This window comes from Platichthys flesus, chromosome 20 (genome assembly GCF_949316205.1).
Source record: "Platichthys flesus chromosome 20, fPlaFle2.1, whole genome shotgun sequence".
NCBI lineage: Eukaryota > Metazoa > Chordata > Actinopteri > Pleuronectiformes > Pleuronectidae > Platichthys > Platichthys flesus.
In genome coordinates, this window is record NC_084964.1 from 15,968,012 (window position 1) to 15,982,350 (window position 14,339).

The 14,339-nt window shown below is 43.2% G+C and overlaps 1 protein-coding gene across 4 annotated transcripts in view; it reads left to right on the plus strand.

Moving 5' to 3' along the window:
- The window catches only part of plce1 (phospholipase C, epsilon 1), a 76,767-nt gene that overhangs the window by 32,161 nt on the left and 30,267 nt on the right, over positions 1-14,339 (plus strand). For all 4 annotated transcript variants that reach the window (XM_062378483.1, XM_062378484.1, XM_062378482.1 and 1 more), the window contains exons 6-9: positions 1,268-1,461; positions 1,607-1,749; positions 12,385-12,539; positions 12,923-13,090. In XM_062378483.1, the coding sequence (XP_062234467.1) occupies positions 1,268-1,461; positions 1,607-1,749; positions 12,385-12,539; positions 12,923-13,090 (660 nt within the window). The remainder of the gene's footprint in view (positions 1-1,267; positions 1,462-1,606; positions 1,750-12,384; positions 12,540-12,922; positions 13,091-14,339) is intronic.

Below are 14,339 nucleotides of genomic sequence, written 5' to 3' on the forward strand. Positions count from 1 at the left end.
ATTATTACATCTGCAAAGTTGAAGTTAAAAACATCTGGGTGTAAAACATTCATATTTATCAAGTTTATGAAGTACATGGTCTCAATTTGATCGGTGTTGATGTTTTGATTTGAACCTGAACTTGTGAGCATCCAAAGTTGACACGAGTGATTGTAAGCATTTATAAATCTTATTTTCCACTTATAGATCATGGGTTTGTGCCCATTTTGACCATTTCCTCTTGGTCTTGTGAGTGCCGATCAACGCTGTCAATAACAATTACACCAAAGCTGTACTTTCTCATAAACGTGTATGGTATTCGTGCTCCCCCCCCCCCCCCCCCCCCCCCCGTCTACACTCTTGTCACCGGTATTGATTTCGTCCGTTCCTGTATTACCCGTCCCCGGCCGAAGGCATTAATGGCCACTTACGATGCCACAAAATGTTGCCTTAATGGCTGTTCTCTGAAATCCGTGCCCGAGGAGCTGGTGTGCAGGTTCGCTCAAGGACAGAGGACAAGCCGCTCGTTCTGGATAAGTGTTTCCTTTTATGTCAAATGGATGTTGTTCCAAGAAGAGTGTGAACCGAGCGAGGAGGCGGCTTTTTCTTCGAGGTCAAAACCTAGTTCTAACTTTCAGTGACGTCTTTGTCCTTTTGTCTGCAGCTTATTCTTCCTCCTCCTCAGCCTCCTCCTCCTCCTCCTCCTCCTCCTCCTCTCTCCGTGTGGCTCCATCCTTTCACCACCTTTCTTCCTCTCTGTTATGGCGTCTCTTTCTCTCTTGTTAATTCCTTTATTTTCACGCCTTTTGATTTCCTCTCTGTCAAAATGAAATTGCTTCTGAGAATGACCGCGGTGGAGGAGCTGATGACAATAACCCCCCCCCCGTTCAAATGTTACACAACAGCCTGAGAGGTGACAAACAGCACAGGGAGGAGTGGAATTTGCCAGAAAGCTTTTGAGTCTCTCTTTTATCTCAGTCTTACTTGAAGATTGATTTCATGTGAATGGATTCAACTCTTTGTATCACCTTAAATGTGGATGATTTATGAAAATGGAACCTTTTATGTACATAGATTTCTTTATTTTGTGACATTTCAAATTATTCTGGTGGTGAACATTGTGTTCTTCGTTTTAATTTCAATTTCTCCGGCTGCAAATCAGCACAGATTAGACATTTCTACTGACAGGTAGATGCCAGGTTGCCAACACACATCTGAAGACTCCTCAAACTGGAATGTTTCCAATTTTACCTCCCAGTGAGTCATTTGTCACTGGTGTCCTCGACAGGTCACCAGCTGTGTGCAGGACCGAGAGGAGCTCAACCTGATTCATCCTGCCAAGAAGCTCCTGCAGTCTCTCCCTGGACGCGTGTGTCTCCGTGTGTCTCATTGGTCGTCTCACACCGCCGGCGCCAGCCAAGCTGGACCTGACCTGAACTCCTGTCTCAATCCCCGGTGTTGTCGTCCTTCTCAGCCACTTCGGTTTGTCCTTTGTTTTTTTAAAAACCTCATGATGCTCATGTTTGTGTATAAACTTTTTTCTAAATCCCTCAAGTGGCAGCTGATCAACTAGAATCACCTGTAAACTTCACTGACGGTTTTTCTTCCCGTCCTCGTTTATTTCCAGGTTCTATCGCTCGTGTGGCCAGAGGACGTCCGTGTGCTCCCTGCTGACCGGGGCCCTCCTGGAGGCCACAGCCGCCCTCGGGGCCCGCTCCGCCCTGCCCTTCCCTCCGCCTCAGGGTCCCACCAGCCACGGCGTGCTGAAAGGTGAGCGTGCACACGGAAAGGGTTTTGTCTATTTGTGCGTTTGAGTGTTGGAAATGTTGGAGTTAAGTTTTGAAACTTCTGTTGCTCATTATTGCCTCAAATGTAAAGTTTAAAGCAGGGTTCACACGGAATCAGCAGTTCTTGATTCAACCATTGGAGCATTATAGTTAAGTTCATTACTGCAGGGACTCTGGGCAGCGGGTCTGGATCTGTTTGATTCTGAGACAAAAAGCTTCTCACTGTTCCCATGTGACCCGCTGCTCCACTGTTTCTCTTCCTCTCTGTGCTTTTCCCACACGGCTTCTCATCCACTTTGGGTCGGGAGGAGCCCGTTTGTTGTTGATCCCAGTGGTTGCCCTTTTCCTTTCTGTATGTTCCATTTCTTGGACTCTCTCTCTCTCTTTCTTCTGCTGTCCTTTCTCTCCCTCATCGCACCACCCATCCTCTCTCTTTCCACTCTCATTCTCTCCGGTTCAAACTCACATATATACAGATGCACAAAGTTTAAGTTGTGCAAAGAAGGAGAAGAAAGTCCTGCTGACATCACAGCCTACACTCAACACAACGCACACACACACACACACACCGCTTTTGATTTGATTTAATTCCTTCAAAATCCTAAAGGAAACATTAAAAGATCAATGGATATGCATGTTTCATTATTGGGATCAGACAGCTCTCATCATGATCATAATGTAGTATGTCACCTCTCTCTCTCTCTCCCCCCTCTCTCTATCACTCTCTCGCTCTCTACCTCTCTCACTCTCTACATGACTTCATTGTCCAACCAGTCGGCTTGTCGGTCAGTGGCTCAGCTGGTTACTGTCCGTGCACCTTCTCTGATGATGAACGATGTCACATATGACTCAAACGTAAGCTGATCCTGACATTAATTTCCAGTGGCACTCGGCCAGGGGACAGACTGTCTCTGGCAGAATCAATACACAAGCGCTCATACACACACACACACACACACACACAGAATATTGCACGCATAAACTCACACAAAACATTAATTTTTATATTTTTTCACCATGAATCAGGGTAATTACAAGTTTTCAGAGGCAAAACACACAAACACACATATACACACACACACACACACACACACACACACACACACACACACACACACACACACACACGCACACACAGTACATAACTTTAACATGACAGCGTGTTCTGTTTTAATGGGTGTGACAGGAAACAAAATAGAGCCAGACACGCGCACACATAGCAGCTTAGAAGTCTTGGCAAGACTAGGGTTTCATAGGACACACACACACACACACACACACACACACACACACACACACACAGATAACATGAGAGACGTTTTCTGTCTCTCTAACCTAGAGCCAAAGATACCCAGTTACCAAACATTGCACATGAGCGATGTTTTTGATCTCTGCCTCTCACACTCACACACATGTAAGCACACACAAAGATACACAAACACACATACACACAATAACAGTGTAGCTGTGCCATTTTGACATTTAGTTTATCAGGAAGCAATATCTCTCTCTCCAGAGATGATGATGATGCCCCTGCAACAGAAACACGAAGCCTAGCATTTTTTTTAAAGGTTGTGATTCACTCACCGATGTCATAAAGGATATGGAGTTATCCTTACGCTTTAAGAAGGTCTGAGTTATGTTTTGAATTTGGAGAGTTTGTGTGGTTATCGCCTTCTTGCCATTTACGGTATTGTTCATCTCTTCAGGGTTTCAGAGCAACGACCTGCTCTTGTCTTAATCTTTCGAGCTTCAGGGGAAAAAAAGGGCGCACTCTGATTGTAAGCTGTGTAATTTGATTGCAAATCACAAGGCTTTATAATGTAGCAGAGCATAACACTAACCTGCCATTACTCGCTTGACAAATATAGTCCCTGTGCAAAACTGTTTGCACAACCTTCACTGAAAAGAAAAGGAAAAAATGCTGCATTGATGGGGTTTGAAATCAACTCACAGCGAGAAAAACAGTGTGCCACCTTTATTTGTTGACGAGTTCCCATCTTTCTGGAAATCCAATGTTTTTGTAACCTCTCTGGTGAGAGAGGGTCATCTAGTTGTTACATCTCCTCGTTTCTTTGTGCCTGAAAAGAAAATACTGCTGTTTTGCAATGGACTGAAAGAGTGAGCCATACGTTTCCCTTGCCCTAGTTCTTTTAGATCCTCAGATCTCCTCTGCATATGTATCTTTAAACTCAGACTCAAGTTCTTCTTCCTTCCCAATATTCTTACTAACTATCTTAATTTCTTTGTATTATTTAATAGCTGCATTGATTTCAAGTTGAATTGGCTCAGTGTCTGTTTTAATGACACAAATATCTGGACACCCAGATATCAGAAGTTATTGGCTCGGCCCCTTGAATTTTTAATACCATGTATACATGAGTGTCATCTGCATAGAAATGATAATTATAATTTGGAAATGCTGTGTTCTGCGAAACCAGACTGGAAAATGTTAAAAATACACAAATTGTTCGTAGAAGATACCAATTGCATTAAAATGCATTAAAAGCATGGTAGAATTAAGCAACTCTTCTGTATCCTGGTGAAAATGTCAGTTTTAATGTTCTGAAGATTTCTTTGAATATTTAACAGAGCACGACATGTGAGCCGACATTTATCAGAGCAGATTCTTCATTTCAAAAATGCTTAAAATTGCTTATAAACGCTTATTACACGTAAATGGATTTGATCTTGATGATTGTGCAGCGGATGGAGAGGATCAAACAAGGCATGAATGAGGTAACGGATGATGAAATGATGAAAACATCCCAAGTTTGTCTTTATTCTTCCTGCAACTCTCGTGTGTTTGTGAAAATAATTCCTGTTATCACCGTGGCCGGATCAGGAATTGCTCTTTTAAACAGTTTACTGGCAGGAAAACTGGAAGTAACTTGACGAGTGGCCGGGTCCCAAATGCTCTCGAGGATTACCGTGATAATCGCCTGGCCAGCCCTGGTGTATTCTGAAAGCTTTAGTGTGAGTGGCGAGCGGGGGAATGTTTTATATAGATCGTCTCCAGGTTCACTTTAATGACCCGAAAGGCTCAAGGACGTTAAAGGGATAGTTCACCCAAAAAATGAAAATTAAGTCATTATCCACACTGTGCCGATGGAGGGGTGGGTGAGGAGTTTGAGTCCGAAAAAAACATATCTGGAGATTCAGTGGTAAACAGTGATGCACAGAAAAATCATAACCAGCCTCCATGCTGCTCGTGTGGAGGCAATCATCCCTTTAACGACTCATGTCTTTCTGTAACATCCTCATGAATCATCCGGTGTCAGTAGGAGGTCAGGAGGAATGCTGTAAGGAATGATATTCTACAGGTGGAGGTGGAACATGTGTGGGTCAGTGTGTGAGCCTCTGCTAACCTACTGACACCTATGAATGTGTGTGTTGAATGTCAAGTGGCTGAGACAAGGGACAGGTCAAGGTGGCGTGTTTGTGCGTTTGCCGCTTTAAAGACGTGCGGTGGCACTTAGAAGTGGAGAGACCATAAATCATCGCTTAATATACTGGTAATGAAACACAGTTGTTTTTCGTGTTACGTAGTTTTTTCTTTTTTGGAACGTGTTGACACTGATTCCAAGTCAGCTCAAACACCTTCTCTACTTTTTGACAGTTCATCGATCAAACATTCAATCAATTAATCTGATTTTTTTTTATCAGCAGATCAATCGAGAGGAAAATAAGTATTTGCAGCAGTAGAAGAATCTATGATGTAGTAATTATTTTATTTAACAGTCTTGTTCGCAGAGATGGTCGAGAAGTGAAAGGTGCTAAGTCCTCATGAAGGAAAATAGGGATATTAAATAGTGTTTCATCCTATAATGATAATAATTAAATTACATTTCATTTGGCTGACGCTTTTGTCTAAAGCAACTTACAAGTAGTACACTCAACATTTATGAGGGGCCATTTAGGGGTTCAGTATCTTGCCAAGGACACTTCAGCATGCAGATGGGGAAGAGTGGGGATTGAACCGGCAACCTTCTTGTTGGAGAACGACCACTCTAGCCCTTATGCCACACCGCCCCATATTATTATTATTATAAGTGACATAGATTCTTGAGGTTTGTTGAGAAGGTGGATGTGTTATGCTGGCACTTCACTCTGTTATCTTCTGTGGTTTCAACATTTCCTGAAGATTATTTCCTCAAAAATCAAAATTTACCGTAAATCTGCAGAACAAAAAACAAGCAGGTATCTCATTCATCGACTACCCTCCTTCCACTAACGGTGTTGCTTTTCTCTGCATCCTGACTTCTTACATGACAGCAAATTATATTGGATTTACCCAAAACACAGAATTTATTACAAATTTCCAGTTTTTGAGTTTGTCCTTTTTTTTTTATCCTTTACTGTTATTACTCATATGTGTACTTTATGTCTATGAGTGCATGATTAATGGCTGTGTGTGGGTTTGTGCAGAGGGATTGTCTGACTGGTCCAACTCTAGTGCATGGCTGTGAACTATGTACAGTGTCAGTGAAGGGTGAGAGAGAGATAGAGAGATAGAGAGACAGAGAGACAGAGAGAGAGAGAGAGAGACTGTGTATGAGACAGAGAAATGGTGAGAGGAAGGACGGACATTTCGCTGATGAGCCAAAGAAGACGAGCCAGGTGAGCGAGAGAGAGAAAGAGACAGAAGTGCAGGTTGGAGAGAGTTCAAGCTAGAAATGGAGTAAGGGAGAGAGACATAGAGCAGACAGCTGGAGAGAGGGAGAGAGGGAGAGGTAGAGAGAGAGGGAGGGAGAGAGAGAGAGAGAGAGACAGAGAGAGAGAGACAGCAGCTGCAGGAGAGAGGAGACTGGCGGCTCGAATGTGGACGGGTGCAGCTCGCTCAGCCCGGCACCGAACTGTCAGTGTGGGAGGCGGAGTGGCTGGCTGTCTGTCCAGCAAACCATGAAGCCCTCGCACAGAGCGGACTGCAAGCTGATCAGTGAGTAGAAGAAAGAGGAGTCACACTGTGGAGCTGCGTGACGTCCACACTGGGACGAGTGAAATGGAACTGTAACTTACGACTGGTTTCAATGGCCGCGTTGGAAATACGTCTGTGTGGGCACAAGTGTCTTATTTGATATGTTAATAAGAAGTCTGTTGATATGCATATCAGAATTCAATGGGGCTTAATTAATTAATTAATTAAAAAATACAAACCATGTGAATATTATGTGTATTAATCTTATATTCCCATAGTTTGTGTATTGGTTGATTACACTGTCTGATTATTAGCATCTTAAACAAGTGCCCGGTCTGTTCCAGTGTGATATGATCACGTCTTGTGTTTTGTTGTGTGGTTGTTGCCACATGCAGGCTCAGTGGTTTCTGGTTGTGTGCCTCGTAACTGTCTTGGCAGGAGTGGTCGTTGGCTTTTGGGGTCTTGACTTGTGCCTCCGCGGAACATTTGGTTGCAGATATAAATTCTGCTGGAGTTTCCCTCATAATTTTTGTCTGGTAATGAGCAATACACTCCTATCTGTGGCTCTGTTTTGTTCTTTAAACGTGAGAATCAACTGGACTCCCACACTCCTTCTTGTATTTAGTTTCCTTTCACATTTGTGTTAACTTATCAATTTTGAAACACACTTTACTCACATCGTTTACCTCTCACCATTATCAAACTGCAGGGGGCAGTAGCAAAAAACGTGATTACATATGAAAATACTTCATGTTTATGGGAAAATGTGACGAATGGTGCAGTTTGAAAAGTGCGTGTGATGAAGTGTCGTGCACTGTGACCCCCCTTGATGCCACAAATCTGTGTGTGTGACAGTGAAGAATTTGAGGTTCCCTGGGGGAAGTTCACATTGAGTTGACCCTGAGTGTATGTTTAGACTCTGAGGACTCTGTGATACACCTGATGGTCAAATACTAAACCACTGAAAATACCCATGTGCTGCATCTGACTTGTCACTCTGGAGATATTTAGTTTCTATTTTGCAAAGTGAAAGTGGAAAGTGAATCTGCCTCATTCACAGATCCACAGTTACCTAATTTAATGTCATCTTCACTTCGATCACAAGGAAGATTGTCGCTCTGAATTTGTCTTTTCTCAGATTTTTGTCGTATTTCTACGCTCTGTCAAAGACCCATCAGAAGACCATGAGGATTATATTTATTTATTTGACGTCTTCACTGGTTCTCTGTGTGTGGAACAGATTCAATCTCTGATCCGAGAGGAAGAACTCCCCGTGATAAGAGAGGAAGATGTTTATTTCTTCTACTGGTGCTGCTGTTTGTCTACGTTGTCCTATCTGGTCCGTTTATGTTTTACACTCTGAGTTTGTTTACATGTACTTTTCTATGTACTTTCCTTTGGCAGCATTGAAGTTATGCTGCTATTTGCCACAGAACAAAAACCAAGTGACTGTTGCTAAGCTGAAGGGAAACTGTCCGATGCAGCAGTTTGCAATCTGATGACATTTTTCAAATTTGCAATTTCTGATGCATGATTTCAGATTTTTTTTCCCCCACAGATTTCAAAACTAGTCAAAATATTGAGTTTTAAAGATTCAAGCATGGAGTGATGCTACCATGCAACACTGATGAAGAGACAGATATTAATACCGAGGTGTAGGGAGGTTTAATACACATTCTTGGACACAGCAGGCAACTCTTGATACTTGAAATAAAATGTATTTTGAATATTCAATAGGTCTAAAGCTCCACTTTATGAACAGTCCTTCAAGTTAAGCCGCACCTGTTCGGCTGCCCTCTATACTTGTTGTTGTCATCGGCTGGAAACGTGCCTGTGAGCGCCGTGTGTGTGTGTGTGTGTGTGTGTGTGTGTGTGTGTGTGTGTGTGTGTGTGTGTGTGTGTGTGTGTGTGTGTGTGTGTGTGTGTGTGTGCGTGTGCGTGTGCGGGTGTGGGTGTGTGTGTGTGTGTGTGTCCGTGTCCGTGTGTGTGCACTCAGAGAGACAGCAGGTCTGTGTTCAAGGTTCCTCTCCTATAGCTGGTCTTCATAACTGTGCAGGAAGCCGTGCTCGACCCTGAGCTGGTTATTGGCTGTTTGCTTGGAGGGATTCAACCCAGGCAGATATGTGACAGAACACGACTCCCCTCCTATCACTGAGTTGTTTTTTTTATATATATAAATATATATATATATAGAAATAACACAGGAGGATATGTGATAATGGTTGATGTGGTTATCATGGCTGCAGTAAGGGAAGATACTAGAATCAGAGGTTTGGCAAAAAGGTTCCTGACAAATAACCAGACGATGACATTCATCATCTGAGGTATTATCTTTAACGCCATTTATCAATTTCAATATGCGTTGGCATGAAATTCACTTGTTGCTAAAGTACAACTATGATATTAAAAACAGTTCAAGAATCAATTAAACACTAGTTAATTGGATTAACTAATGGAAAAGATCAACAAAATAATATGTACTTTATATATATATATATAAGTATATAAATCACTAGAATTGCACTATTTACTCAGCTGCCTGATCCAGAACCACACCAACATTTAACTTGTTCCTCCCTGACCCACAACACATCTTTCTAGCAAGTTTCATGGTCATCTCTCCAGTAGTTTTTGTGTAATCCCGATCACAAATCAAGACAGATGAAAACATTTTGGGTTTAATCAAGCTTCAAAAACATAAAACAATCATATAAGTAAATAAATAAATATAAATGGAGGCTCTTAGCTGAACATGGTACAATATGTGTTGACAGATTTCTATCTGAAACCCTGCGTCCGTAAAGTGTGAAATTACAGACTTGTCTGATGTCGACACACAGCAGCTTTAAACCTCTGAACCTTTACACTGTTAGATTAGACATCACACATGAACTACTAATTTCAAACCAGGTATTGTACACACACACACAGACACACACACACATGCATGCACACACGCACACGCACACACCCGTTTCCTGGCTCTGCTTAAAAAGGATGTTCAGCCAATCTGCTCCAAACACACATGCTGACATGAACACAAACACACACAAACACACACACACGCACACAGACACACACACACCACAGGATATTTGTATTCAGCATCATGCATTACAGATGAGTAAACCCTTGCATAAAGAAACCACAGGGACCTCACGCTCAATTAATCCAGGTTCATGTTCTCTCAGTGGCGCAGCGGGGGGGGCTGCATGTTCAATGTGTTTCAGACCGGTGTTTTTAATCTGAAACAGATCGGGGGGGGGTGTGAGGTGAGGTTGGGTGTGATTATATTAAATACACTTATCACAATCACTGCAATCCAAGATCTCATCCTTCCAGTAATCACCCTGCGTGTTTATTTATCAGATTTCCGTTGTCACTGTTGATGTTGTGTATTTTGCGTGAAGCTCTGCAGGATGAAGTCGGGGACGATGTGAGTCCCACGTTGTAAAGCTTACTGAGTTGCTGATGAATACAATTTTAAAATCATATTTTTTAACTGTTCTTCTGACACAAAACAGTGAGAGATGGCAACTGACTTGATGTGTGAGTAATATAATGTAAAGTATAATCGACTGGCCGTTTAGCGGAGTTCTTTTTGATGGACGTTGCTTTTCTCTTTTCTCCCCATTTGCGTTTTAATCAAATTGAGAATCTCTTAAGGCGCTGGTTTGAGCTTTGTCTGCCCGTGTGTGTGTCTCCCAGTGTGAAAAATATGAATACATGAATGACTGAGTCCACTGCATGATCAGGAAATTCATGCGGATTAATTTGAGGGTGTCTCCATTTCCACTTCAAAAGGGAAGCTTGTACAAATCAGTTCAGGGGTAGAGATGAGGACACCGAGTTTGAAGCTTAACATTTAACATAACTCACAGGTATATATTATTTGCCTCCATTTTCTCCAGCAGTTATCATCCTTTATTTCTGAGTGCATGTGTTAAATTGCATGGTGACAATATGTTGCTTTCAATATTTTTTCCGACTGCAGCTTTATTTGTGTTGTTTAGGAAACACGTTTCATTTATTTATTACATTTTTCATTTGTTGAATCGTTCAAGTCTCCTGTTTCATTTAATGTGACCTTGACTGAAACTGTCTCTCTGCAGAACATTTAAGAAAGATTAGTGGATTATTCTGTCTCTGTTAAAGTGATCGATGTCTCACCTGCTGCCGAGTGTAAACTACAAACTTTCCACTTGTTCCTCTCGTCCCTTCCGTCCTCTCTGTCTTATCTCCGTCCTTCCCTCCCTCCCTTCTCTCCTCCGCTCTCACTTTTCTCTCTGTTTCTCCGTCTTGTATTTATATTTTGTGCTTGTATGAAAAATGCTTCGTCCTGAAATTCAGCATTTCCAAGTATTGTGTTTATTCTGACCTCCCTTCCTCTCTTCTTTTGCTCTTCCTGCCCCCCCCCCGACTGTCTCACACCCGCATGCACACACACTCACAAACACTCACACACGCACAGTGCACGCAAGCACACCGTGACTTCATTACAGGAGCCGCGAGGCCGGATAACACAAATCAAACTGTGTAAATAAGCAAGTGTTGTCCCTGCAGAGCAGTCACTGCTGTTGCCATGGCGACCTGTTGCACATCTCAGGGATTACCAAGGGCAACCTGTCATTGTGTACCTGCATGTGTGTGTGTGTGGGTGTGCGATTGTCGTACGTGTGCAGATGTCGCAGGTTTGTTTGATTTTAGAATTTCTATTTGATGTACATCTCCTTGGATTTATTGTACAGCAGTGAACACACATTTATAACACTGTAGACATGGTAACTAACTGCTCTATCACAATTCACTTCTTAACACACATGCAGCATCATAGTGTTCACGATTGGCTGATCTATCTTCAGTCGTTGTGATGCTGCTCAGTGCTGCAGAGCTCAGGCCCGACAGTCTCAGCTTGTTCAGCCCAGAAACCGAATCCCAGTGACTGAAATAGGAGGTGTGAGCCACTGCAGTGGAAATGTAGGTGGAATTCCTCAAAGGGTCCCTCACATGTTTCCTGGAAAAGCTCCAGCGTCGGGTCCCGGCTGTCGGTTCACGTGGCATCCATCCCGACAATGTTCTGTATGTCTACCTGGCAGCTCGAGCACCGGTGTAGACACCCTCCATTAGTCCTTTGTTAGCAGGGATGAGGAAGGGCTTGCCTGAGTGTGTGTGTGTGTGCTTGTGAGTGGGTGTGTGTGTGTGTGTGTGTGTGTGTGTGTGTGTGTGTGTAAACAGACAGACTAATGGACCTGAGTGAAATCCAAACAGAGGAACTGGCAGGTGATCAATGCTGTTTACTTGCAGGGGACGAGGTGTGCAGGCTTCCTCTGTCTGGTTTAAAGGACGGAGAGAGAGGGAGAGAGAGACAAAGAGAGAGAGAGAGAGAGAGAGAGAGAGAGAGACAGAGAGAGAGAAAGAGAGAGAGAGGTGTGCAGGTGATTGATGGATCAGGAGACTTGTGACATTCAGGCTCATCCTGAAAAAGTGATTCCATGTTTCATTGAGGCCTAAAGTTTCCCGTGGAAGTAAAACATCAGATAATGTCTCACTTCTAATTTCTCCTCCCTCCCACTCCCCCGCTCCCCTCTTTATCCCCCCCCCCCGTCTTTCTGTACGTGCAAAGAGGTCAACTCATCCCTCCTCCTTCCGTCCAATGCCGATGTCGAATTCACTCTCTCTTCTCGTCTTTGTCCGTTGCAGAGCGTCAGCTGGCCACCAGTATGACCAGCAGCAGCTCTCTCCCTCCCAGCGTCAGCGGGATCAGCAAGGAGCTGACGGAGCTGCGGCACGTCGTGCAGTTCCCCGAGGAGATCGCCTGTCTCCTCACCGAGCAGGAGCAGCAGCTCTACCAGCGGGTACGAGGATCTCAGATCATACACACCGAGGTTGAAGAGTCGGGGAAAGAATACGAATTTTATGATTTCCAGAAACACACAGTTTGATTTAGAATAAGTAAACAACTTTTGTTGACTATTTGGGGAAAGATACACATTCATCAAGTTCTCCTGCCGTTTATTATTATTCTAAGGAGGTTGATGATTAAGTTTTTCTAGATTCTGGAAATGGATGATGTGTAGAGTTTGTTTACACTTTAGTAATTCCAGTTTATTTAGCCATTAATCTTCTCCCGTCAGTGTAAGAAGAATTACTCACCCCCAGCACTGTGTATGTGTGTGTGTTTGTGTGTTTGTGTTTGTGTGTGTGTGTGTGTGTGTGTGTGTGTGTGGGTGAACCTCAGGTCTTTCCCCTGGACTACCTCTGCTTCCTCACCCGAGACCTGGGCAGTGTCGAGTCTCAAACTAAACGCCACCCGAGCCTCAAGCCGTCGCTGTCCGCGCCCGCCATGCCTACCCAGAGTGCTCAGCGGTGCAACGCCGTGGAGGACCTGGTGACACGATTCAACGAGGTGAGGAATAAATACCTTGAATTTTTAATACTCAGCCTTTTGCAGATATAGACTCTTTCATATTGTATATTTGCAGTTGGGCACTTATATAGTGCTTCTCTGGTTTCAATACCTCGTGCCCTTAATGACATCATCAGAGGTACAAAGCGTGTGTGTTGCAACTTGACATGAAAGCGAAAGGTTGAAAAGTAATTGTGTTTTTCTTAACGCTGTTGTATTTGCCGTGCGAGTCGTATATCAATTTATCAGCTCACTGACACACACACACACACACACACACACACACACACACACACACACACACATGCTCGCAGTGGTGCAAGTTGGCTAAGGTTACCCTCCCGGGCCTCGTGTCTTTATGGTGAGTGACTTTGAGAATAAACAATCTGCGCTGGTGAGAAAGTGAAGGAGGCAAAGAGAGAGAGAGATGGAGAACGGTGATGTCACCTTTAAGTTGCGTGCCTTTCGAATCAGCTGCTTCTGATTTGAGTCGGCGAGAGGACGAGGAAGAGTTCCCCAAATGTGCATCAGAGCCATATATGGGCACGATGGAGCCAAAAGACCAGGGACAGAGGGGATTCTGCCTGTGAGGACGCTGATGGAGTCCTCATGTGGCTTCAGACTCACTAACACACAACGACATCTGGATTTTATCTGTAGTAGAAATCAATGCAATCAGGATTCAAGTGACTCTGCAGTAGTCACAGGTTGTTCGGATGTGAGTGGCAGGGATGGAAACATGACATCTTGGTGATGGAGCTACTTTCCTCTTCTTCTTTATTTTGGCTGTCAGGACGCTGCACCTGTTCCTATCCGACATTATGAAGCTCATTGAACCACCGGCTGTCGGTGTGTAAATAGCAGTTTGTTACATCTTGGGAACAAGGTGCAACAACCAAAAGAAAAACAGAAGAAAAACCATGTATACCTGTTTCTTTTGGTGTAAATTAGGTATAATGTACCATAATTGCCAGCTATAATTCAAGCAGAATGATGAATCAATAAATCCCTTTCGCTATTTTGATGATTTATCTACTATTAATATTACTTTAGCACAAAGAAAATCATCCATTCCAGCTTCTAAGATGGAAATTTTTCCCCTTCTTATAGTCTTGTGTGTTTTGGACTGTTGTGTAAACAAAACCAGACATTTAAAGATATCACCACTGGCTATGGGACCTTTTTTTTGTCATAGAGATATGGTTTTCACACAGTATACATTTTTATATTTTATATTGAACACGCTTGA